At 41.9% G+C, this 27710-nt stretch overlaps 1 protein-coding gene across 1 annotated transcript in view; it reads left to right on the plus strand.

Annotated features, from left to right (window-relative positions):
* The first annotated feature begins 163 nt into the window (after positions 1-163).
* The window catches only part of LOC134577587 (ATPase family AAA domain-containing protein 3-B), a 54121-nt gene continuing 26574 nt past the window's right edge, over positions 164-27710 (plus strand). The window contains exons 1-7 of the mRNA XM_063436413.1: positions 164-460; positions 5377-5453; positions 6289-6390; positions 8406-8465; positions 11078-11147; positions 11445-11610; positions 11721-11790. Coding sequence (XP_063292483.1) covers positions 268-460; positions 5377-5453; positions 6289-6390; positions 8406-8465; positions 11078-11147; positions 11445-11610; positions 11721-11790 — 738 coding nt within the window. The 5' untranslated portion in view covers positions 164-267. The remainder of the gene's footprint in view (positions 461-5376; positions 5454-6288; positions 6391-8405; positions 8466-11077; positions 11148-11444; positions 11611-11720; positions 11791-27710) is intronic.

Consider the following 27710-nt stretch of genomic DNA (forward strand, 5'->3'; position numbering starts at 1 on the left):
ACCGTTGATACTTCGCCTTAGCTGTAATTTCGGCCAGGCGGGGCACCCGTAGGCGATGGAACGTTGGCCCGGTAGTGTGTCTCTAAGCCGGGCGAAGGCTGCACCAATAGCGAGCTGAGATGCTGACTGACGTCATCAGCAGGCGGGTTGTACGGACAGTAACCTTGTGTGGAGGTGACGGCGCATGCGCGGTGTGCAGCTGGGGGAACCCACGTGTGACAGTGAGAGGTGAATTGCAGGCAGCAGTTTGGTCTCCATTTAGTCATCATGTCCTGGTTATTCGGGATCAATAAGGGGCAGCCTGACCCCACCAACATCCCTGGCTACCCTGCCCCCCCTACTCCTCCTGGGGGTGATGGGGATGGAGGAGACAAGAACAAACCCAAGGACAAATGGAGTAACTTTGACCCCACCGGCCTGGAGAGGGCAGCCAAAGCAGCCAGGGAGCTGGACCAGTCCCGTAAGTGTGGAGGAGGGGTTATTATATTAAATGGGGGCTGTCACTACTACTATTATTATTTTATTACTAAATTCAGAATACATCTTTGAAAATCACCCATAAGTTGTATTAACATTTTTTTTCCCCCATGTGATGCTCAGTTTTCCTTTAAATGTAAAATTAAATTTAAAGGCAGCCATTGACATTAAAATCCTGCTTAGTCCTGGCACAGCCAAGGCATACATTGCATTGGAAGAAGAGAAGCAGGGACATTTCTCATTCTCCACATATTGTATTCTATGACAGAAAAGGACTCACAGCATCCATACCAAGGACTGACAGGGAGCCAAGATGGAGGATAGAGTTATTATTATTATTATTATTATTGCCATTTATATAGCGCCAACAGATTCCGTAGCGCTTTACAATATTTTGAGAGGGGGGGGATGTAACAATAAATAAGACAATTACAAGAAAACTTACAGGAATAATAGGTTGAAGAGGACCCTGCTCAAATGAGCTTACAGTCTATAGGAGGTGGGGTATTAGAAACATTAGGATAGGAAATATCAAGTAGGAGTGAAGCAGAGCTGGAGGAGAGAGCAAAGCACTATCCCATAGGGACAGGTATGTAAGGGAGAGATTACTCTGGGAGGCCATACGCTTTCCTGAAGAGATGGGATTTAAGGCCCTTCTTAAATGATTGAAGACTAGGGGAGAGTCTGATGGCAGTAGGCAAGTTATTCCATAGGAGAGGAGCCGCCCGTGAGAAGTCCTGCAAGCGTGAGTTGGCCGTACGGGTGCGAGCAGCAGTCAGGAGGTGGTCGCGGGCAGAGCGGAGGGTACGAGGAGGGGCATACCTCTGGATCAGTGAAGAGATATAAGAGGGGCTGGAATTGTTCAGTGCTTTAAATGTATGGGTTAGCACTTTGAATTGACTCCTATAGGATACAGGGAGCCAATGTAAGGACTGGCAGAGGGGCGAGGTGTGAGAGGACCGACTGGATAGGAAAATCAGTCTAGCTGCAGCATTCATTACAGACTGTAGCGGGGCAGTACGGCTTTTGGGGAGACCAATCAGGAGAGGGTTACAGTAATCCATGCGGGAAATTACTAGAGCATGGACAAGCTCCTTGGTAGCATCTTGGATACAGCTGTGTTTTTGTTTGATATATATTTTTAAATTTTATTTTGCAGAACTTACAAACTATTTAATATGGAGGATAAGTTAAGATAATAAACTGACTTCCTGTTAATGAATATTACGAATGTATACAGAGACGTTAAAATTAAATATATACACTATAGGTATACAGACCACTTTAGTTTATTGAAGTGGTCTGGCTCAATATCCCTGTCCCCTTAACCCTGCAATGTTAGTAATGCCGGATTTAAATGTGTAAATCGCTATAGTGTAATTGACAATTAAACTGATCGCTATTCTTTGGAAAAGTCATTGCCAACTATGATGGACTACTGTCTTAGCATAATTGACAATGAGGTCCACCATTACACGGGAGTCAGGTGATGGCTGTATGTGTACATATGTTTTATGTGTATATATTTAATTTCTTATGGCCAACTTTGGGTTGTTCTGAAATGCTTTGCACTACTGTAACACTGCAAGGTGCAAGACACTTGCAGAACTTGTACAGCAGAACATTTCACTGTGCTCCTTATATCCATCTCATTCATTGATTTATGCTATGGGCGTTACAATATTTATGCTATGGGTGTTACAATATTCAAATAAATTATACCTGCCATGGGTATGCAATTTATTCAAGTGTATGTTCAAAATAGCCTTCAGAACAATTTCTGATATTTAGCTGATTAACATTTGTTTTGGACTGCAACTAATAAACATGTTAAATTTAAAATGAATATCTTTTCTTGGTTTGCTTTTCCTTTACACATGAGAAGTTATACCACAATTAAATAATATAGTCAGCTGATGACTGACTTGTACGACCTTGAAGAAGGGTAATCCCTCTGGTCCATATCAAAGGTTGTCCTTATGTTTGGGCTCGTTGTGCCATTGCATTTGTAGAGATGCTCCATATCTTTTAATACTGGGGGCACTGTAGGCACCCAGACCATTTCATCCAATTGAAGGGTCAGGGTGCACTGTCCCTTTCCCCTTAAGCCTGGAACTGAAAACATTGCAGTTTTAAAGATACTGCCATGTTTACATTGCAGGGTTAAAGGACCACAAACTTTTTTTCCTGGCACTATAGGGTTATTAGGGCCCCCCACCCACTGGGCTGAAGGGGTTAAAACCCTTTCAGCCACTTACCTTTATCCAGCACCTGCCTCCCTCGGCGCTGGTGACCTCCCCTCCCCTGCCGACGTCAGCTCCCGAGTGGAGCCGAATGTGCATACGCCTATTTAAACCGCCCATAGGAAAGCATTACTCAATGCTTTCCTACGGACGTTCAGCGTGCTCAATGCGATTTTCGTATTGAGCATCGCGGAAGCGGCCTCTAGTGGCTGTCAGGGAGACAGCCATTAGAGGCTGGATTAACCCTGCAATGTAAACATAGCAGCTTATTTGAAACTGCTATGTTTACAGCTGCAGGGTTAAAACTTGGGGGACCTGGCACCCGGACCACTTCATTGAGCTGAAGTGGTCTGGGTGCCGATAGTGCTCCTTTAAGACTGGCTCTGTCTACCAGACAGCCACCATAGGCACTTCCTGTTCCCGCAGTTTCACAGAGTTTAACTCCGTGAAATAATGCTGTATGGCCTCAGGCTTTGCATTAGGACATCCAGTCAATACCTTCCTATTGGGAAGGCTTAATGTGCGCACCGTGCTCACTGTGAATGCCCATTAGGTTCCAGGATCTCTGACATCGGCACTGGAGTCAGGTAAGTGGGAGAAAAGTGTTTTTTAACCCTTTCTTGACTGAGTCTTGGTGCAGAGGGGCAATATAGTGTTAGGAATACAGTTTTCTTGTTACATCATGGACCAAAACTACCTGTTATGTCTGTTCACTTGTATAATCCATTTAAACAGTTTTATGGCTATGGCTAAACTTCCTGGGCATGACCTTGAGGTTTATTCAGTTAATCGCATTGGTGGTGAATTTTCATTTTGCATTGCGAAATTTAGGGCTAACACTCCATGTTTTCAAACTAATCATTTGTGATTTGGTTAACCTTTTACTATAACTCCAATGCATATCTTTAAATGTTCTCTCTGCCTGGACCTACTGAAAAGATTGTGCTACTCTAAGCACCATATACCAGATTCTATTTTCTGAAATCGGGATATAAAATGCCAACTCTAATTTAACTTTGCTTTTATTCCCCGTATCCAGGTCAAAGGATACTTTTGGACTAAAGCACAGATCCTAAATAATGTCCTAACATTTTAGTATGTGGAAATGTGTTTTTTGTACTTACAGGAACAGTCACATGGAAGTCAGTATGTTTACACTGTGTTGCATCATTCATTCATAATGATTATGCTTTCCTTAAAGCTACAGTTTTCATAAAACTGAGGCAGCTTTATACAAAATAATTTTTTATTTTTTTTTTTATTTATATATTTTTTTACAATCGTTAATTTTAATGAAGAATTGCATGGATAAAACAAAATGTAACCATATTATACTGCACCATATTTTACACAATATAGAAAGAGATGACTGGAAAGGATTGGTGCAGTAGGGGTGATGGAGGTATTTTCTCAGGCATGGGTCTGTATACAGAGAAGTAGAAATTAAATATACACTATAGGCATACAGACCACTTCAGCTTATTGAAGTGGTCTGGATCAATGTCCCTGTCCTCTTAACCCTTCTGATGAATTGCAATAATCCCATTGCAGTGTTAAGACTGCTTCTAGAGCCACTTATTGTTTCCTAGGGACTTTGGTCACCTAACTGACTGAGGACATCCAGCATTGGTAAAATGGTAAGGTGTAAGCATTAGCAAGCACCCCCAGTCAGGTGACATTAACGAACCCAGCGCCAAGGGAGATTGACGCTGGAATCGGGTGAGTTTAAAAAAAAAAAAAAAAGTATTTTTAACCTTTACAATGTGGGGGTTGGCGTAAGGGGGCTATAGTGCTAGGAATACAAATTGGCATTAAATCAAGCATTGTAATGCTGAATGTAAAGGCTTTCTATTGTTGAAAGTATTCACTACAAGCTGTGTAACTTATTTTTTAAAAATCTACTTGACAGAACGAGCGAGATACGATTTGAGATGATTTCTGGCACTGTGTAATGTGTGTAAATAATGTTCACTCATTAGCTTTCTGCAGGGATTCAATTCAATTATCTGACCATGTAATGGGGGGAGCGTTTGGTATACCTTCAGGGAGTGCAGACCTCAATAATGGCTGTCTGACCGTACCTGCAGATCACACACTCTGCTTAGACCCTGTCCCCGTGGAGCAGCTATTCTGCTTGTCTGCAGCAAAGCTAAAATACCCAAACACTGCTTGCCCATTTCATAGAACTGCATGTCCCAAGGTGTCGGGTGATAGGAATTCTTCATCCCAGTAATAGAAAGTACCTCTGGTGGTTGTCTGATTGTCAGCCATTAGAGGACTTTCTGTCTGACAAATGTAAACACTGCTGTTTTCCAGAAATGGCAATATTTACATTTCAGCGACACCAAAACCACCACTTTCCCGAAGCTGCTTTTTTATGAACTCTGTACACACTTAGCCACTGCTGTATTGTGTGATTACAAGGAAAGAGGCTGACCGATTAAGGCACTAACTGAGCCTCCGCAAAGAAAAATGTAACTATGCCAAGTGAGAGATCTAGGGGGAGGTAAGCCAGGAAATGCAGCACAATGCAAAACCCATATCTGTGTATATGTTGGAAATGAAATGATTAATTCCAGTGTCATTCTCCTGAATTTAGTATGTTTAGGTTTTTTTGGTTTTTTTTGCTAAATTGCTATATTTCCATATATTTTAGGTCACGCCAAAGAGGCTCTCAATCTTGCAAAACTTCAAGAGGAAACCCTTCACCTGGAACAACAATCTAAGATTAAGGTAAGAGTACCTGGAAAATCTGAAACTTTGTAAACTGGGGTTTATTGACATTGGGGCTTACTGAGATGGCCTCAAGTCAACCGTCAGCCCTACAGAACCATAGACGTCTTGGAAGGCACTGAAGGAACCTGATGGTGATGTCTGCATATATTACACTATGTCAGGGTGACCGGTATATACTTGCTGCCCTAGACTTTGCTGTCCATACAAATTTTGAATAATTAATAAGAGCCAAGTAAAATATAAAACCGCTCTTTTTTTATTTTTTATTTAACCTTATCAAACTTTATTATTAATCTGACAAGTATACTACTGTCCCAAACCAAGATATGAAGCAAACAATTTCCAATACTCTATGTGTGATTCAAAATGCTTCATGTATGTTGTCTTATAACACAGCAGATTTGAACAGATCCCGCTAATGGTGATTTAGGATCACTTTATCCAGGTACACATTGCCTTAGGGTTAAAGGGACACTACAGTCACCAGAACAACTACAGTTTATTGTATTTGCTCTGATATGCATAATCAGTCCCTTCAGGCTTTTTGCTGTAAACACTGTATTTTCAGAGAAAATGCAGTGTTTACATTACACCCTAGAGATACCTCCACTGGTCACTCCTCAGATGGCTGCTAGAGGTGCTTCCTGGGGTGGTGCTGCACAGTTTTTTTTTGTTTTTTTCCCATTTATTTCCATTAAACTTTGTATTTATTTTCCTTAACCAACTTATTTATCCACGAGTGATACATTTACTGAATTTTGTTTTGAAGCTGTTATTCTATTTGCAAGCAATCACCTCTCATGCAATATATTGATGTGTTCCTAATTGGCAGGAATATGAAGCTGCACTGGAGCAGATTAAAAGTGAGCAGATCCGAGTCCAGGGAGACGAGAGAAGGAAAACATTACAGGAAGAAACAAAACAAAACCAATCGGTGAGCAAAGTGCTATGGTCTTTTTATTGTGTCCTAAATCACTCAATGTATCAAACTGTAATCCCTGTGGCATGTTGCTAATATATGATATGCGCGCATGCACAGGTTAGCAGAATCTTACTGCTGATATTTTATAGAATTCTTCAGAAACATTGAGGATAGTTCTGACTGTAGTGATGGTTAACACTGGGACACTCCAATATAGAAAAGAGGCCTTGGGTGTAAAAAATGGGACATGCAAGTCAGAGTTATCCACTAAAGGAAAATTCTGAGTTCAAAGCTTAGCTGAGAATTATTCCAATTTGGCAATTTTATTTTCAAATCCACTTTGAATTCCTGACATTAACAATGTTTATCTGTGATTATCTTTTTACTGCTGTTCCCTGACCGTATAGCCTGTAAATTTGGGGTCCATAGGCAGCAGTGTGTGCCCGCAATAGGAAGCAACGGTCTTCTAGTAAGAATACAACACAATGTATACTTAATTGATGCCAAATTGACAGAAACTGAATTGCAAATTATAGGGTAAAATAACCGTTCGGTGTAAAATACAATCCACAATCTGCTTTCAAGAAATTTCGGCCAATCACAGCTTTTGTGTGTATTCAACGGGTGTATTTGCTGTGTTATTGATTTTTGCAATTTTTATTTTTTTATTTTTATTGTTTGGTACAGTGCCTTTTTTTTCATACTTTTATTAACTTGCTTTGATTATCGAGGGCACATTTCTTGGTGTTCTGTGTTGTTGCTTGATGATGTAATTAACTGTTTGTTCTTCTCATGTACAAACACTTTGATTTTTTTTTTTGCGTTATTGGTTAATTATTAAAGTGTTTACTTTGGTTTGTTAAGTCTTTTTCAGACAAGTATCTGATGGTTCTGTTACTGTTTCAAAACCTTTTTTGAAAGGATTGGGATTTTCTTTAACTTAAGAAACACTACCAACACCTAAAGCACTTTAGCTTGCTCAAGTGCTTTGTGTGAAGAGTGTGTCCTCCTTTTTATTTTACAAACAGAGCAGATTTCAATAGAAATTGACACTTTTATAAACTAATCTTGCAATACTCCCTGTCTGTCAATCAGACTATGGGTCCTGTTACTTCCTGGTTTGGTTTACTCAAGAGGCAACAATTGGCCCAGATCACCTGCCTTGCAAATACTTCTCGTTGAGCTGCATTGGGAAGTCTGTGATTGGATAGCCACAGAAAGTCTGGGCAGGGTTAGAAGGGGAGGTCTTGCAAAGGTTACAAATATATATATTTTTTTAAATATACCCCCAATAGAAAAACTTATAATTAAAGCTTGCATGTTTTCATTGTGGTTTTATGTACTAACTAGTCATTTTGTTTTGTTGTTGTGGTCTTTGGGTATTGGAGTGTCCCTTTAAGCATAACTGTTTAGCAGAATGTATCAAGGTTCTTTTTTCGCCAAAACTGATCATTTTAAAAAACTCTCATAAAATGGACACTATAGGCACCCGCACCACTACAGCTCATTGTAGTGGTCTGGGTGCAACGTCCATTGTGCACTTAGTGCTGCAATGTAAAATAGACACTGCAGTTTTTTGTCTCCATCCAATGGCTGTGTACCAGACAGCCACTAGAGGGCTTCCTGTATTGAAACAGACCTTTTGGTCACGCTCTGCATTAGGACATCTAGCGTCAGATTTTTCCCGTAGGAAAGCATTAATTCAATGCCGCGCATTAGAGTCTGCTCATGGCGGGACTTCGGAGTGGGCGGAGCGTCGACCCAACGCTGAGGGACATCTGCGCTGAGGTAAGTAAGTAAAGGGTTTTCAACCCTTTATTTACCCAGCAGGAGGGGCGTGAAGCAGGGGCAGTGATAGAGCCAGGAATACGCTTTGTATTTTGTGGAAATAAATTGTTTAGAGAAACGGTTAGAATTTCTTCCTCTACTTTACATGCTGACCATTGTATAGGGGGCGGAGGTTAACTAACGATTTGATAACAGAATAGTTTATTGGTTATTACCTAATTCAATTTTCTTTTCTCCAGAGGGCACAATACCAGGACAAACTCGCAAGACAGAGGTACGAGGACCAACTTCGGCAACAAGTAAGCATACGATCTCTTACACAGGTTCAAAACTAAAATATATATTTTATTTTGTGTGTGTTTTTAATAGATAATATTTTATGTGTCATGAAATCTGTGCCTTTAATCAGCCTGTTTTGTACAGTTATTTTTATGCCGAATGGGAGGGCCATTTTATGACTTCTGTTTTTTTTTGATGGCCACAGCATGGTGAATTCACTGAAATGGACTCCCTGACAAGAATGTGCATGTTGGACTGTTTCCATGACAACCATATTCAGTGCAGGCTCCTGGTGCCCAAGTCAATGTTTTATATGGCTTGTCAGTATTTTAATAGCCAGCCTACATCACTATATATGTAAATGTGTGCGTAGACATATACATGTGTAAATAAAATATTGCTGTCTGTCTATAGGGCAAATACATTACATGGGTAATAATGTAAAGATATTTACCTTTTACACGTAAAGTAGGTTGCCTGCAAATGCTGGAAGAACTGTCTCAGACCAAAAATAGGCTGTCCATTGTGGTCTGCATGGTGTGTAATCTTCTTCATAGATGAACGTGGGTGCGGGGTACCCTCTGCATCATACAGTTTGCAAGAAGTTGTTATGGTGCTTCAAGATACCCTTTAAACTTTGGTGGATGGGGTCCCTCCATCTCTCAAACCCTGCTGGTTTTAGTCTGTGTCCTTTACTTAGTAAACATATCTGACATTCTTAGCCAAGGAATAATGCCTAAAATTGTACAAAATTGGGGGGGCGGGGCCGGACTGTCATGGAGGGAAGACGTGCCTGCTTGAGGCTCCCTCCTGATCTACGCTACAATTACTAAATGGTCACTCCTGACCCACGAAAAGAGACAAAAATGATCCCAAGCAACGCACTGACCCTTAGTCCATACGGGAAACCGGTGATGCGGCCCGGGAATGGACGACAGATGGCAGGCTACACTCGTGGAGGCATCCGGCCGGGTGTGCAAGGGACGGGAGCGGCGGCCGAGCTCTCAGCCTGGAGCGACCCGCGAGCCGAGTGCTACAAACGGGTACCCCGTAACCCCCCCCCCCGGACCGGTGGGGGTGATCCCGGTCCACCACTGGGAGCACTACCGGCTATGGCAGAAACATGTATGGAACAAATCGGAGCTCAGAGAGACCCGCCCAAGATGGCGGCGACCACGCGGTTTACGAGCGGACATGGGGTACAACAAGCCCCTGTGTCCAGCCTTGAACTATTATTCACTAACTTCTGGCTTAAGCTTGAGCTCAGACTGAGACAGGGGGCTCTGCTAACGCCCACCTCCAGACACCCGCCAAGCCGCTCACCGCCCGACCCACAGCGTCACACGGCACCCCAGGGGAGGCCCAAACCAGCGAGAAAACAACGGAGAGACAAACAAACCGCTTACCCACACAGGGCGGCGAAACGGAGAACACGAACAAGACGCAGCATGGGCACACCTCAGGCTTCCTCTACCGTAAGGGCAACTCTACCCCAGCTTCCTGACTCACCCAAGCGACGTCCCTCACGTCCAATGACCCACCGCATTAAACTGCGACAGCAGGGGCAACCGTGGCAGGGACCAGCACAGCCCCAACGAGGCATCGGCTGAAGAACTTAAAGACGAGCTCTGCATACCTGGGTCCATGACCGAAAGGCTGGCCGCAGCATGCTGCAGATGCCTCATATGGTTCCTATCTGCAAATGCTATAGTTTTTATTGTTTTTCCTGTGGTTTTTCATTTGATATCTCCCTTATACTTTTATGTACCTGCTACAACCAACGATATGAATCTAGTCACCTAACATAGCAAACCCTGCAGTGTCAAGCATTACCTGTATTCACTTGTTTAATCTGTCACAAACGTACAAAGTTTGACTATTATGCTATTTTCCTATTATGTATTACAAGAGACCTACAATCTTCACTATGAGCAACAGTGCGCTCAATCTATGATTATCGAAGTTAAATGCATAATTATTTTAGCGAGCCATATTGCAAGAATGAGCAAGTTACTCCTAAGCTATGTTTATATCCAACCTGATGTCAAACCATACGTATATATAAAAAAAAAGTGTGCATTGTTTATCTATTCCCCACTGTAACTAATGTCCTGAAACCTGCATATGGATTGCCGTTGGGGTACCATATGTATGCCTGTGATTGATATATGCACTGCAAAAATAAAGAATTAAAAAAAAAAAAAAAAAAAAAAATTGTACAAAATTGTTATTGTGAATTCTGAGGTTCCGCTTAAGCTTATCAGTACGGACCAGAACTGCAGTTGACTGACAGAGGCAGGTTAGTGTCAGACTATTCCTAAATGGCCTCTGCAGCTTACTGTGGTATGGAGCCAGGGGACATAACTACAGAGCGTTTAGACTATCCTTTTTAAGACCTTAAACATCAAGTGTCATCATCATCTCTCAGCAAGTTGTCTACACCTTGCTGATTTCCATCTGTGGTTCCCTTGCCTCTTGGACTATCTTATGGGTCGTTATCATGTGTGTAGGTAAATGAGTCATAAAGTTTGTTTCGCCATATATTTGCCAGCCTAGTATAGTTTATTACTGGAAAAGAATGTCTACGTTCATGGCACATCTTTTTACTGTTCCCATTTTTGCCTTTCTAAAGCAAATGCTGAATGAAGAAAATTTAAGAAAACAAGAAGATTCTGTCAAAAAACAAGAAGCCATGCGTAGAGGTAACATTTTAACTTTCTCTATGAGTTGATGATTAAATATACCCCCCTCCCCCCATACAATTCTAAATGGAGATATTGAGTAATCATCTGCCATATTTTGGTATATTTACACCATTATATCGCTGTCAACCCTTTTCGTATGAGTATTTATGGAATGGCATGTTTTCAGATCCTTTAAGCACCATTTATTTTCCTTAATCGTCATTAAAACCTGCCCTGTGTTTGTATAATATTTATATGATTGTGTTTTTGCGCCTTGCTAGGTATTTATTATTTTATATTTTTACTTCTTGACAGCTACTATAGAGCATGAGATGGAGTTGCGGCACAAAAACGAGATGCTCCGAATCGAGGCCGAGGCTCGTGCTCGCGGCAAAGTGGAACGAGAGAACGCAGATATCATCCGGGAGCAGATTCGCTTGAAAGCCGCAGAGCACCGGCAAACTGTGTTGGAATCGATCAAGTATGTATTAAATATTCTGCCAAACACGTGCACTGTCCAATGTTTGGCCACCGGCAGCCCAATAGCTTAAGGTGCACATGGATCTCCTAATTTACATTTCCTTCTTCTAGGACTGCGGGAACTGTGTTTGGAGAAGGTTTTCGTGCCTTTATTTCCGACTGGGACAAAGTGACAGCAGCTGTGAGTATTTCCCAGACTTAATGCTTTTTCACAATTCTTTTTTTTTTTTTTTTTATTATTGGTTTTAAAATTGCTTTAAATAGTAAACAGTGAAAATTCTTTAATCACACGGAATATCAAAACTACTTACACATTTTGTGTTAAAATGAACAATATGAAGCAGAAGGTAGGACAGAGCCAGGCAAGTGTTATTTATACAGTGTTTACTACAAAGCAAAAATCTCAGATGGTATGGGTAGGTTCGTGGTTTAAAGCTCTTTGTACGAATTGCAAAGTGGCTAAAGGGGAAGACACAAAATAACAATACAGGCCAGTAGAGGGGGTAACTGGAAACAGTGGAAAGAGGATTGGAAGAATAATTGCTGTTTCGGGGATCTGTACTACAAAGACCGTAACTGACATGTTAAGAGGAATTTCAGACGCAAAAGAGCCAAATATGGAAGCCTGGCCGAGCAGAGGATTGATCCATCAGGTAAATAGGAATGGATGTTCAGGGAATCGAGCTTAACCCAGTGAGATTGTATATGGTTATGCAATTCCTGAATTTTAAAGGGACACTATAGGCACCCAGACCACTTCAGCTCATTGAAGTGGTCTGGGTGCAGTATCTCAGGCCCCTTAACCCTCAGCAAGTAACTATTGCAGGTTTTAAGAAACTGCTATAATAACCTGTTAGTTAACTCCTCCTCTAGTGGCTCTCTACAAGACAGCCATTAGAGGGACTTCCGGGCTGTTAGGTGACTTTTGGTTTCCTAACTGACGCTAGACGTCCTCATGGTGATGCATGGTGATGTCTCGCATCACCCAAAACCCTGAATAATAATTTCCTGCGGGGGAAATCCTATTGTGAGCACGACCATTGCCACGCATGCGCTTTAGGTCTCACCTGCTGGCTGACATTTTAACCACTTTTGCACGAGGGCGAGGAGGATGGGCTCATAAAAGATATATATTCCTCTGCCTATTTTTTTTGGTTATACTTTTTTAAAATGTATTTTTGTGTTTCCTTAGTTTATGACTTTATAATAGTTTGTCATAATCATATAATTGTCAATATTACTCTTAAAGTTCAGGGACATTTAAAATTTACCTATCTGTATTTAATCTGTACTTTTTGACAAACTAATGGCACATGTATGTATTTATATTGAATGTATAGTTTTCTCCCGAGTCTGTAAAACCAATCAACATGTTTGTAATCTCTCAGTGCTCTTAGCACAAATCCCAATGCAGTGCCATAGCAGGCCAATATCTTTACAGCTGCACTTGTCTGTGAAAAATGTAACCTATTTTGTGACAGACAGAAAAGGCAAGTCAGTGTGTTTGCCATAAGTACAGCTCCAGTGGCTGGTCAAATATGTAAGAATTAGAAATTCCTAGCCTTTTGTACTGGTAGGGAAAACAAGTTCAACATTGGCAAATCATTGGTGACAATTTTGTCACAGATAAACTCATTACCCACACACTGGTGAGTTGTATGAGTCTCTGTGTGAGAGGTGAATGAGTGAAATTGCTGGGGGTGGCTTAATCCAGAGCCATGGGCGTAGGAACCAGGGGGGATGGGGGGGACGCGACGCACACCCCCCCCCCCCCAGCAAATCATGCGGGGGGGACAGGTTATGGGGAAATCTCCCCCCGCTCCGCCGGCCCACCTCATGCTGCAGCCGCCCGAGCGCTCTGCAGAGAGCCTCAGGCGGCTGCTGCTTTGCCCGGGCTGGTGCGTCCATGAGGGCGCACCTTATCCGGGTGCAGCATGAGGAGAGGGACTGACAGGAGGGCAGCGCTCCCTCCTGTCACTCCCTCACTGTAGCGTGGCCGAGCCCTGTATGGTCCGCAGGTACAGGGAGCATCTGTCTTGTGGGGATATTTATGGGATAATAATAGTAAACAGTTGAGAATTGCCCACTATTTCAATTCTCAGATCCCAAAGATCGTTATCGTGTAAGTGAAATGTATTCCATATAAATAAAATCACAATTTGTTATAAAAATAGATACAATTTATTGTGACAAATTAAATAATATGTAACATGCATGATAATAATCAATGAATATTCAGTATAACATGAGTATGCAATACAAATGGCAATACATTCCAATGGCTAACACAGTATAGAATCTACAACATTAGCTGTCAAGAGAAGATTTATGACGGTAGTTCACAGAAAGAAAGTGAAAGTTTCACACAGAGAAAGCTTCCAGCGAATAGCCATAAAAAAACTTTAGCTGACAGTTAGAATAACCCTTTCAATGCTGGTTAGATCTCCTAGGTAATTAAGACCTATTCTCATGTGATTTTAAATAAAATAACATTTATACCAGCTCATTAGTCATTTCCTGGAACCATCCAATAAGAGTAATCTACCATGTTCTATAAGCAGAATCTTAACTTGTCTAAACAGATATTTTATCTTATTTTAGGGCAAATCAATACACCTGGATAAATATCATGATATGCTAACATGTGATATGTCACATAAATATATATAATTATTCCTTTCCATCTGCAGAATAGAATGCTTAATTATATATTCTTTAGTAACTAAGATTTCTAAATATCGAAATCTGAAAGTGATTTATCTAGTCATATATCATGCTATTAGAAAATGTTAATTAATTTAGATTAAATGAAACCAGTATAATTACCAGTTAAGTAGATATTTTAATCAGATTAGTAGGTAGTCTCAGGAACTGAATGGATGTGTGATTGGTGTGTAAGAAATTCTGAGTGCCCTGGAGTGGATATCTGTCATAGATTTCTCTGCATTGCCCCCAACTGCTCACTTCTTAGCTTCTTTGCTTCCTTTTGCATCCTCTCTCTTCCCTTTGTCTTAACTTTTTAAAGGGAAAATTCACTAGGTGATAGACCAATAGAAAACTGGAGGTGTGGTTACCTTTCAGATAGCAAAGTATTTGGTCTATAGAGGGCAGTCTCGTCCCACTAAACATTCATATCCAGGAAAGAGTTAACTTTTCCTGGTGGCTATTTTGATGTCATTTACCTTATCTTTATGGTTATTTATAATTTAAGTTTTCTGTCAGTTCAAATAGTTTCTTTGGGCTTTCTTCAGACTATGTGTCTGGCAATTCTGCTATAATTTCTAATATGAACGTTCGTAAACTAAATATGACCCTTAAATTACAGTGGGACGTTATACAATATCGAAAGTAAAATTTAATTATTTAATCTTCTCTGTCACAAATGTCTGGGGTTAGAATTGATTATATTCCATTAGCATTTAGACAGTCTGTCCATCCCCCGTTCTCATTTCTTATCAATTTTGTTTGTATATACTAAGCATTCCTTAGCTTCTGGCAAAGTGGTTAGTTTTACAGAAGGGATAGAAATCTTGTGTCTTTTGTTAGCTTGAAGATAACAAAATGGAGTGTGCTCTGTTCAGAATGATTTAGGCAATATACACTTTAATTTCTATCATAGCACAATATGTCTGCCGATATAAATACCCTGACAGTCTCCTGTACCCGGCCGGACTAACAGGAAGTGCACACTGAGTGTGCACTTCCTTTTAGTCCGGCTGGGTACAGGAAACAAAAGCTCCCTGTACCCGTGGACCATACAGAGCTTGGCCACGCTACAACATAGAGAGTGACGAGGGGGGAGGGGGGAGGGAGAGAGTGACGAGGGGGGGAGGGAGAGAGTGACGAGGGGGGGAGGGAGAGAGTGACGAGGGGGGGAGGGAGAGAGTGACGAGGGGGGGAGGGAGAGAGTGACGAGGGGGGGAGGGAGAGAGTGACGAGGGGGGGAGGGAGAGAGTGACGAGGGGGGGAGGGAGAGAGTGACGAGGGGGGGAGGGAGAGAGTGACGAGGGGGGGAGGGAGAGAGTGACGAGGGGGGGAGGGAGAGAGTGACGAGGGGGGGAGGGAGAGAGTGACGAGGGGGGGAGGGAGAGAGTGACGAGGGGGGGAGGGAGAGAGTGACGAGGGGGGGAGGGAGAGAGTGACGAGGGGGGGAGGGAGAGAGTGACGAGGGGGGGAGGGAGAGAGTGACGAGGGGGGGAGGGAGAGAGTGACGAGGGGGGGAGGGAGAGAGTGACGAGGGGGGGAGGGAGAGAGTGACGAGGGGGGGAGGGAGAGAGTGACGAGGGGGGGAGGGAGAGAGTGACGAGGGGGGGAGGGAGAGAGTGACGAGGGGGGGAGGGAGAGAGTGACGAGGGGGGGAGGGAGAGAGTGACGAGGGGGGGAGGGAGAGAGTGACGAGGGGGGGAGGGATTGAGTGACGAGGGGGGGAGGGAGAGAGTGACGAGGGGGGGAGGGAGAGGGGGGGAGGGAGAGAGTGACGAGGGGGGGAGGGAGAGAGTGACGAGGGGGGGAGGGAGAGAGTGACGAGGGGGGGAGGGAGAGGGGGGGAGGGAGAGAGTGACGAGGGGGGGAGGGAGAGAGTGACGAGGGGGGGAGGGAGAGAGTGACGAGGGGGGGAGGGAGAGAGTGACGAGGGGGGGAGGGAGAGAGTGACGAGGGGGGGAGGGAGAGAGTGACGAGGGGGGAGGGAGAGAGTGACGAGGGGGGGAGGGAGAGAGTGACGAGGGAGGGAGGGAGAGAGTGACGAGGGGGGGAGGGAGAGAGTGACGAGGGGGGGAGGGAGAGAGTGACGAGGGGGGGAGGGAGAGAGTGACGAGGGGGGGGGAGGGAGAGAGTGACGAGGGGGGGGGAGGGAGAGAGTGACGAGGGGGGGGAGGGAGAGAGTGACGAGGGGGGGGAGGGGGAGAGTGACGAGGAGGGGGGGAGGGAGGGGGAGATTGATATCCATCACACACACAGACAATCACACAATCATGCAACCCTTACACACACAGAAATACACAATGCATTCCTTACACACACACTCAATGCACCCCTTACATACACAGAAACACACCTTGCAGCCCTTAAACATACAAACACAGATTCACACAATGCATTACTTACACACATATCAGGACATCCCCTACACACTCCACCCCCTGTGAACAAACTCATTGGTGGAACATGAAGGTGGATCCTGGGACCCAGACCTTGAGCTGTGTAAAGGACCCCCCAAAAATTGAGCTGCTTCCCGTTCTCCCAGAACATTAATTTTTGTGACCACAGTTACAAACAGACTCCAAAGAGCCTGCTCTACTCCAGACCAGTGGAGCCAGACTGCAGCTAGATCCCATCATCATCCTCATCTGGTTGTAAGTAGGCAATGTAGAATATTATTCGTGGCACTAATCTCTAATTTACCTCACATTAAAAAAAACACTATACTCCCCAGAACCACTGCAGCTTAATGTAGTGGTTCTGGTGTCTATAGCCTGTCCCTGCAGGCCTTTTAATGTAAACACGGCGGCACTCCAGCACTGGCGTTAGTTAAAATGGCAGAAAAATAATTGGAAAGGGTTAGGGGGGCTACTAATAAGGATAGTGGGAGAGGGGTAGGTAGAAAAATAATTGGAAGGGTTTAGGGGGGCTACTAATATGGATGGGAGGAGGGGGGAGGTAGAAAAATTATTGGAAGGGGTTAGGGCAGTACTAATATGAATGGAAGAGGTAGGGTGCATGTACAGAGCTTTCACCGATCATTGCAGTCCAAATTTGTACAGAAAAAGCGTAAGCAAAGCTCCCACATTGTTTCAAAAATTGATTTGGGCAACACACTTAATGCCTCCTGCACATAACCAGTTCAGTAAGCTGTAGAGTTGTTGGTGTTTAGTTTGTCTTTAACGTTTCTGTAGAGATTTAAAGTCTATCTGACCCATTAAATATTAATGTTAATGCATATTGCACATGATGATAAACTGGAGGTGGAATCCTCTTTTTGTTTTTTCATTTCTTGCATACTGCTTTGCCGATGTTCCTTCAAATGATATGCTAGTACGTATGCAGGTCTAATTGTGACTTTCAGATCAGCGTTTAAAACAAAACATTTCTACGATAATGAGCTGGGCAATGTCATATTCTCTTTACAAAACTCGTAATGCAGTGGATTTTAAGTTTTCAATTCCCTCCACTAGATGGTGCTGCAGAGTTAAATAAATACATTCTTGTGTATGCGGCTATCTGCAGTTATGGGTTCTGCAGCTTGGGAATAAACATGGTGAGTTTGTGTGTTGCCAGGCTGAATCTGTCTGTAGTGCAATGCGGAGCTGTCCATCTGTTAAGCTGTGGCACTCAAACAGAGTCCTGTGCTGTCCATTCCAGCCTCTACACACAAGATTAAATGTACAGCTAATTTGCATCCCCCTGGTTCAAATAATTTGTAAACCAGGACACAAGAAGTATTGGGAAATGTTTTTTTTATTTTGTTTTGTTTTTTTATTACTTACATTATATTTTTTTTATTTTTTAAATGCTTAGGATTCATTGAATATTCTATTTTGGCAACTAATCAAAAAAGGACAGATTTAATCCTATAGTGACAAAGCAAACCCGCATTCAATGATTCTGTTTGGCAGACTGAATGGAAAGTGATTTTGGTGACGATGCAATTTTGACCCTTATTTATGGGTTTATTCCCGAATTTTGGATTGGAGTGAATTAAAAAAGTATTGTAAAATTCTGGCTAAGATAACCAAGCTTTGATTGTAACTGGAATTGGAGAGTCCTTTTTGTATAGAATTTTTGAAAATCGTTTTTTTTTAATTTTTTTTTTTTGTAGCAAATACATCTCTTAATGTGTTTTGGACATGTGACGTACATATTCACTTCTCTCTAGTGTAGAGACGCACACAGATACCTATATTCTACTTTAACACAAGCATTGTATACTAGAGATAAACAGTCGAGAGGTTTATCAAAGAACATAATAAAACTTTCTTCAGATCAGATAGATTGTATCTGTGATTTTAGGTAGCTTTGTTAAATTTAAAGCTTGTTTCATATTTAGTGTGCTGTACTGTTTTGTGTAGTGATTGCGGTGTTCGTACTCCTGTCAGTCGACTATGGGGAGATTTTATATGGAGCAGCAGCTAGCCTGGACACAATGACTGTGCTGGCTGAACCTATCGGGTTTTGTTGCCCAGCTTTCTGAATGTAGAAGGTATAGAGGCTACCAAGGTGGTCAAAGGAAGAATTTCTTAGTGTTTTTCACTAAACTGAGAATCCAAAGTGAATTTAAAAGTTAAGGCCAGAGTAGTCAAACTAGAAGCATTAGCTGACTTGTTACAAATGTTTCCAGTTCAGCAATTTGTTACTTTAATTTCTTTCTGAATACTCCCTTTAGTAAATAACCCGGTCAGTCTTGCCCAGTTAAAAGGGCAATCAAATTATTTGTTTTCCTTTCCATTTTCTTTCTTTGCTTCTTTAATGTAAACAAAACATAATTGTCTGGTCGGAGTGCTTCTGCCAACATCACTTATCGCCAACATGACCAATAGTTGAGTATAATATGTGAGAATAAAAGTGTATTCAAGACTCCTCATTTCAAATCCTAGTCCTCAAAGGTTATTCTCCACTGCGAACCTCACCCCGTAACGCAAATGACTGGAACAGTAACTTACACCCCCGTCTTGCCCCTTCCCTGGACGACTAAGGCAACGTCTAAGAATTCTAGCGTGTTTGTGCTTTTGGCCTCCATATTTGTAGGTTTGACTGCGATGTGGATGACATAGCAGAAAATTTAAAGGAAACACAAACCTGAAAGAGACTAAAGTCGGTGTGAAGGGCATCGGTTATATTGATGATTTACAGTAATTGGTACACAGGTCAAGCTGTATAAACTGCTACACCATTTCACTTCTTCCACTACCTATTAAACAATACAACACTGTTAGTTACTGTGCATTAGCACGGTGGATTATAAAGGGAGTATTGGGACACTGTTGGTATCCAGTCGTTGCCATCACTGTGTGGATCTGCATTTCATTTCCCCATTTATACGTCGGGGCTCTTTTTGGATCTGGATTTTTAAAGGTAGATATTAGAACTGTCTGGTGGGCAGTATGAGAGAGGATAAATGCCAGGTGTTTGAAGAGTGAGAGGAGTAGGGGTTAGGCAGGGTGGGGGATGAGGAAGAAGGGAGAAAGAGGAGAGGAAAAAGCCTCCAATGGTCTGCTCTGAGATTCTCAAGTAGTTATGGTAGGGTGTGGAACTGCACTCTATCCCTTTAAGCAGTATGTAGCTGGGTGCAACTCAGACAGTCTCAGTACCAGAGACCAAAATGCTGAATAACAAAATAAAAAAGTTGAGGCACTCCAAGGTACAAATCAGGCAATTTTATTGAACCCACTCCATCGCAACGTTTCGACAAAGACCGTGTAGGTCGAAACGTTGCGATGGAGTGGGTTCAATAAAATTGCCTGATTTGTACCTTGGAGTGCCTCAACTTTTTTATTTTGCTCTGAGATTCTCGTCTGATTATGTCCACATGTACACAAAGGCCATGAGAGGTATGATCAAATTTGTATAAGGTGCCTAAGAGATGGCCGGTCATTTCTATGTATTTTTTTGTCACCTCAACAAACAATTTGTTGTTTCAGAGGTTGTAAGAATATGTTGTAGGAGAACCTTTTTGGGTCCCTTTATAGTGTGAGGGACTATATCCAGCTGTAATGCCTCCGGGCGGTCCAGTATGGTAAAAGCTCTTTTTTATTTTATTTTTTTATGAGTGCTTAAACATCTCCCCAGAAATTGTGTAACAAAGGGCATTTCCAAAATATGTGTCAGTGTGCCCACTTCTTTGCTGCATCTCCAACAGATGTTTGAAGAGCCTGGGTAAATATGCGACAACCTTATTCGGGACCAAGTACCACTTCATAAGTAATTTCCTGTTTGTTTCCCAGTGAGCAGTACACTGTGAGGTCTTGAGTAATTGGGTCGCTGCTCTTTTCCATGTGTTTAATGAGAATTTTCGGCCTAGTTCTGTTTACCACAAAAGCATATACAGGAGTCTTTTATTTGCCGAGTGATGTGCCATCTGGCTATAGCAAAATGAGTGGTTTAATGGAGCGTTTATCTGTGAGAAGTGCCTTTTCGAATGATGAGGATGCAAGGGTGTTGATCGTGGTTATCCCTTGTGAATGCAAGATGTGTTTCATGCGGAGAAATGTAAACATCTCTTTAGAGGGTAGATTATAGTTGGTGGTAATGTTTTGGAACGTATTGAGTCGGCCTTCTGTGTATAGATGATGTACCTTTGTCATTTCTGCATTTTCTTTTTTTCCCATGCTGTTAAGGGAAGATTTTTAAGGTGAACAGTGGTGCCAAACTAAGGGGATGTAAGTTACTTTATGAGCAGCAGAGCTTTATTCCTCCAGATGGCAAACGTGTGTCTGTGGTTGTTTTGGATCCATAGGAGCTGGTGTATTTTGAATGGGTGTAAGTATGAGGTTTCTAAGGATGCCCACATGGACTGTTTTGTGCTGCATATTATAGACCGTGTTTGAGCCTTGGAAGATGTTGTATCATTATTTTGTACATCGGGTACTTCCAAGCCTCCCAGTTTAGGAGGTGTGCATCTTGATTCGTGGGATGTCCTCAAGACTTCCCCCCCCCCCCAAATGTGGCATTGATCAGTGTATGGAATTTAACAATGACCGTGTTGTGGGACTGATATTGGAAGTTTGCAGAAGGCGAATAAGATGTGTGACAATGTGGACATTTTGAAGGAGTGGATTCTCCCAATCCGGAAGAATTCAGTGTTGCCCCAGTGTCTGTTATATTTTGTGGATCAGTTTGCAGTGGTTATGTTTTATGGTTGTGTGTAGATTGGCTGTAAGTTGGACTCCTAGATATGAGATTGAGGAGTTCCTCCAGGCAGAGTTGTAGAAGTCTTTCAACTGTGCTACCGTGTCACGGGGTATCACCAAAGGTAGGGCCTGCATTTTACCAGTGTTGTTTTTGTGTTACAACACTTTGCCAAAGTGCTCCAAAAGGCTAAGAAGGTTAGATTGAGATCAATGGTTGGATAGGTTGAGTAGAATGTCCTCAGCGAATAGTACCAATTTATGTTCGCCTACCTGGGTAGGAACTCTTCGCATGACTTTTGTTTGGATTAGGGGTTCAAGTGCTAAGATAAAGACAATAGGGGACACCTTTGTCTTGTACTGTTTGTGATATTGAATGGGGCAAACAAACCCAGCATTTCTTACTTTGGCTCAGGAAAAAGTGTATAGAGCACTAACTGCTTCTATAAAGGAAGCAGGAAATCAAATTGCCCTAGCGTTATCCAGCACAAGGAGAATGCAAGCAGCATTACTTTTTGTTACAGTCTCTGTTATGTTCAGTGTTTGTGTGTTGTCTGATGTCTATCTCATGGAGACAAATCCCGCCTGTTCTGAGGATACTATGTAGGGGGAGAATCTTGTTGAGCCTTTTCGCCAGGTTTTGGTGTTAAGAAGTGAAATAGATCTAAAATTAGGGCAGGTGGTTGGGGGTTTGCCTGGTTCAGGAAGGGTGATAATTATAGCTTGCAACATTTACTTGGGAATGTGTCCCGTTGCTTTGGTCTGATTTAAAGAGGAAAGTTAAATGAAGGATCAACACAGGAGCCAATAAACTGTAATACATATTGGTAAACCTGGTCCTGGGACTTTGTTGGCAGGTAGGTACATCACTGCTTTTTGACTTCCTCTTCAGTGATTGGAACGTATAGTAAATTGTATTACTATATTTTTATATGTATATTTTTTATGTTCCTTTTTGGTACAATAAACAGGATTTTTACCTAACCTGGATTCCTGACCTTTCTTGGCTCCTGTGTCAGTGACAGTCAGGAGGTCTACTTAGCCCCCCATTATCTAGTGGAGGCACCTTTTAAGGCGATCTTAAAGTCTTCATCTTGTGAGTCTATAACAAGCGTGTCAATTGACTTTGTATTGCAATATCACACTATGTTCCTATTGATATATTCTTTTTAGATGTACATCTGTATCCCTTTCTTCCTCACACATTTATTTGAGTGTATAGTAAAGTCTGTTGATGGGGAGGAGTCTGGGTAGGGAAATGTCCGAAAAGGTTGTGGATGGCAGCATTCTCTGGATGTGTGTTATGCAGGTCTAGTGCTCAGTTGAACAGAGCATCATAGAAGGCTGCCAATTCATTGACTATTGTTTTAGTTTGTGAATGTTGCTATATGTTGTTTGGGATGGTTTTGAATTCTTGAGTGTTTCCAATGTGTGGAGACGAGAAATAAAGTCCTTCCTTTTTTGAGTGTATTTTTTTTAATTATTTTTTTTTTTTGTGCCTCTTGCTGAATGAATATGCCTCTTATGACCTCTTTATCATCTATTTGCTACTGTAGTTTCATTATACTGGTTGAATGTGGAAAAACTCTTGGACTTGATTCAAGACTGGGCAATGGATGCATCAGACAGAAGAGAATTCCTTAGGTTCCATGTCTAGTATAGGATCTGGAACACAATTAAAGTCTCCGCATATTATCGTATGACCTGTCCTGATTTTGTCTAGATTTTTGAAACCTTTCCCCAAAACATTTCTGGTTCTGGTTGGGAGCATAAAATGTTCATAATGGTTATTGGTTCAATATTGAGTGTTCCTACGAACATCCCAACATCCTCCCTTCATAATGCTTATGTTCCGAGTGAAGAGCAAAGACACAGTCTTGTAATTTAGGATAGACACTGCTTTAGATTTGGAGTCTGCATAGGCATGAAATGTTGTGGGATCGAGCCGGGATGAGAATTTATGTGGTTTTCTCCAGCAGAAGTGTTTATTTCTATTCATTAGAGCGGGGTGGAGATTTCTGAATTCCCTAAAGGCTAACAGTAGTTTGTGTGATATGTTGAGTCCTCTAGCGTTGAGGGAGACCATGGAAATGTGCCATTTTGAAGGTGGTATATTTTCTACCTGCCTTCGCTGTTGAGATCATACATATTGTATATGATGCATGAGATAGACCAGCATGTTCTTCTTTTCCAAGGTGGATTTGGTGATGTGTACCATCTCATCTTCAGTGCAATGCGTTTTTAAGTAGCTCGGTGATATTGCTGACTTCTCTTTTTACAATTTTAGTTGGTGAAAGGTCTGTGTTGGTGTAGAGAATTGGGCAACTGTTGGGTTCATGGTAGATAGATGGTAAGATAGAAGGGCATATCGTCATGCTTTGCTTTTAAGGAGGTGAACCTATCTATAATCTCTTGGGCTGTGCAGAATTCATTTTACTTTCCAAATGAGACGTTCTGTCCCACTAACCCTGAGGTTATGATGAATATCCGCTCTTATGGTTTTAGAATCCTCCTGGAGGAGTGTTCTCAGTGACTGGAGCATTGTTTTCATTTTTTTCCAGTGATGGATATGTCATCATAGAGACTTGCTATCATCTCTGATTGTGATGGAGTAGCAGACCCTGGGGTGAGAGTTAGGGAGTAGATGCCATCATGGGCCGCAGGACCCGCATGTCTTCGTGGCACTTCCTCCCTTCAGGGTCGACTCCGAGCAAGGTTTAACCTGCAGACAAGTCAAGGTCTCCTGACCTCAATATATGTGATTTGCCTCCATTACAGTTGTTGACTTTTGGACCTATTTTGTTTTTACCATTTTATCTGCAGTCAAACACATGGAACAATGCATCTGCAAAGAACTGTAATTGTAGCTATCCTTTTTTTTTTTTTTTTTTTTTTTTAAATATGCGATCTCTGTGTCATGCATTCAAACCGGGAGTAATTTTCACCTTTTAAGCATTCCATGCATTGTGGGCACTTTAAAAAGTAAGAAGCCATAAAAGGAGATGAAACCAAAGTAAGGTAAGTCAGTAGTAATAATGAGAGATAAGTCCTTTTCAAATGATTTGACAATTACCAGTGCTCTTGCATTATCAACGACCAGCCAGTCTCCAAATTTGGACTTGTCTGGCCTTAGAAGGGACGTGTCTTTAAAAACAAAAAATGAAAACTGGTACTTTAAACAGTTCGTGCTATTTAACTAGAACCAGAGGGACAGCACTAACCTATTCCTAGCTTCATGATAACTGCAGTAAGCTTAGTAGTAATGGTGTCCCAATAGCTTATATATTTTTTTATTTTTTATTTTTTAGAACTCTAATATTTTGCTTTGCTGTTCTATATTTCCCCAAACAATCTTACTCTTGTATTGTCAGTTTTAATACAAATGTTTGAACTAATAGGCCAGAGCACTGTCAGACCCCTCTGCCAGCCAAGACTTTTAGAACCATCTGTGGAAATTCATTTAGCTTGTGTGCGTGGTGTTTGTTTGCAATCTCATAAAGCGAATAATACGCACGTCTCGATGACAAAGAAGTCTGACCTTGAAGGTTTTTTTTTGTTTTTTTTTATTGACTTTAGGAAATGTTTAATCCCCTGCAGTTAGTCTGCATCTTCTTTCTTTAACCCTTATGTTTGATGGGTGAAAAACTAATTTCTGTGTAGTGCGTTAGGTACCCAACCTCCCTCTGGCATTTCTTAAATGTAGAACCTTCTTCAGCTAATCGACTGTTATGTTCATCTTGATGAGCGCATAATTGTTCATTTTTAAATGCACGCACAGATGTCAGATGCAGAATAAAAGCTTCCCCCTCAAGCCCCCTCTACCACATGAGTTTAAAAAAAGAAATGACTTGACGGTGCAAAATACTTTGTCAGGGATTGGAGTGGAAATTCTATTGATTCCAACAATGAGACTTAATTATTTCTAAAACTGTTTCCAGCTCACAGGTGTCTTCTCTGTTGGATTGTGCTCATCCAAGGGACATGTAGCTTCTACTTTCTGAGAGATCTTGAATTCCCAAAAGAGGGTTTTGCCTCCATTCTAAATGTTTTCTCATTTAAAAATGATTATTGTGATATTATCTTTTTTAATGTTGGAACATACTTGTAATGGGCGGTTGAATTCTAGATAACTAGACAGTCCTTAAGATGCAGCTACTTGGGGTGTATGGGGGGGGGGGGGGTGTATGGCCTTGGCTCTCATTCAAGGATAGCCATTGAGTCCAGTAGTACATTAATCAGGAACGGGAGCACTCCTCTATGGTAGAGTCTGTTGGGCAACTGGGAGTGGTGTAGCAAGTAACAATCTGGTTTCAAAGAGACTGGTTTGTCTGTGAGGTTAGAGACAAGAGCATTGACCTGCTGTCAAAAGGGTCATATGTGGGAGCACCCCCATAATATGTACAAATTGTACCAATGTGTAAGAGGTTTAAAACCGGATTCCTAAAACCTTGTGCTAATGGACGTTTTGTGGATTAACCTAAAGATATCGTGCCATTCTTCCTTGCTGAACGAGCGCTGTAATTCTCGTTCCTAGTATTTTGTGTAGTATGGAAGGGGGGGGGGAGTCACAATGAGGGGTGATCAGGTCCACGTATAGAAGAGAAATCACATGGGGGGGAGGGATATATAATCTTTCTGTGCCATCCACTTCTGGTTCACTTCATCATTCCTTGACTGCTTTTGCCTTCACATCTATTTTGCTTATACCTGAAATTCGCCACTACTTTTATAGTGGAAAATGAAGCGAGCTTTGCATCCGGCTGTCTTCTAGCTGAATTTGAAAAGGTCCCTTTAACATATCCGTTGTCAGGTCAGCCATCATCCAACCAAGGCTTCTGCTGTTTGCGATCTCCCATCGAGCACCTGGCTGGTGATTTACACTGTCCCCTGGGGATAGTTTAGCTTTTCTCTGTTAAGTTATGTATCCTTTTCTCTGCCTGCAGTGACACTTTCCTAATGGGAGCTGTCACTTCTACCCTCCTTCCAGATTCCTCCTGGTGAGCGGTGGATGATTGTTCTTTGCTAAACCAAAACCGCTCAATTTTTTTACTTTTTTTTTTTTTGCCGCCGTCGCATCTTTATTTATTTTTATTTTTTTCTTTGTTTCCTTTTCTTTCTTTCGATCGTTTTTCCATGTATATAAATGGAATAGGCAAACTTTGTACTGCATGGGTTTCAAACACACTACTCCTAAAAAAAAGAGCAAGCTTTGAATCATTAACGAAAAACGCGTAGAGACATTCAGCAGGAAAAAATAGGGCAATTAAGGAAATGGTCTGAGATGAGAGGCTAGTGCTGACGGAAGAAGGCATTGTCTTCATTTTCTTGAGGACCTAAAGTTACGAGAAGAAACACGAAGTACATACCCGGTCTGTAAATATTGTGGTCCACCACGGTGGAGAGTTGTGTGGAGCACTGCATGAGAAGTTTTTAAAGATGATCAGTTTGGTGGAGAGCAATCGTAATCTGATTCTGCCCACGATTTGGTTGTAAGTTTCCTTGATATGGTACGTGGCCTGCAGGTATAACAATCTTGCATTCTAACATACAGAATTGTAGTGAGTTAAATGAACACTATAGTCACCTAAATTACTTTAGCTAAATAAAGCAGTTTTAGTGTATAGATCATTCCCCTGCAATTTCATTGCTCAATTCACTGTCATTTAGGAGTTAAATCACTTTGTTTCTGTTTATGCAGCCCTAGCCACACCTCCCCTGGCTATAATTGACAGAGCCTGCATTGAAAAAAAACTGGTTTCACTTTCAAACAGATTTAATTTACCTTAAATAATTGTATCTCAATCTCTAAATTGAACTTTAATCACATACAGGAGGCTCTTGCAGGGTCTAGCAAGCTATTAACATAGCAGGGGATAAGAAAATCTTAATTAAACAGAACTTGCAATAAAAAAAGCCTAAATAGGGCTCTCTTTACAGGAAGTGTTTATGGAAGGCTGTGCAAGTCACATGCAGGGAGGTGTGACTAGGGTTCATAAACAAAGGGATTTAACTCCCAAATGGCAGAGGATTGAGCAGTGAGGCTGCAGGGGCATGTTCTATACACCAAAACTGCTTCATTAAGATAAAGTTGTTCAGGTGACTATATAGTGTCCCTTTAACCCCTTAAGGACCAAACTTCTGAAATAAAAGGGAATCATGACATGTCACACACGTCATGTGCCCTTAAGGGGTTAAGTTATGACTTTTTTGAGGTCCAGTAGATGCTCTATCCGAAATATCATCTGCACCATCATGTTGA

Source organism: Pelobates fuscus, chromosome 11 (assembly GCF_036172605.1).
Source record: "Pelobates fuscus isolate aPelFus1 chromosome 11, aPelFus1.pri, whole genome shotgun sequence".
In the NCBI taxonomy this organism is placed as follows: Eukaryota; Metazoa; Chordata; class Amphibia; order Anura; family Pelobatidae; genus Pelobates; species Pelobates fuscus.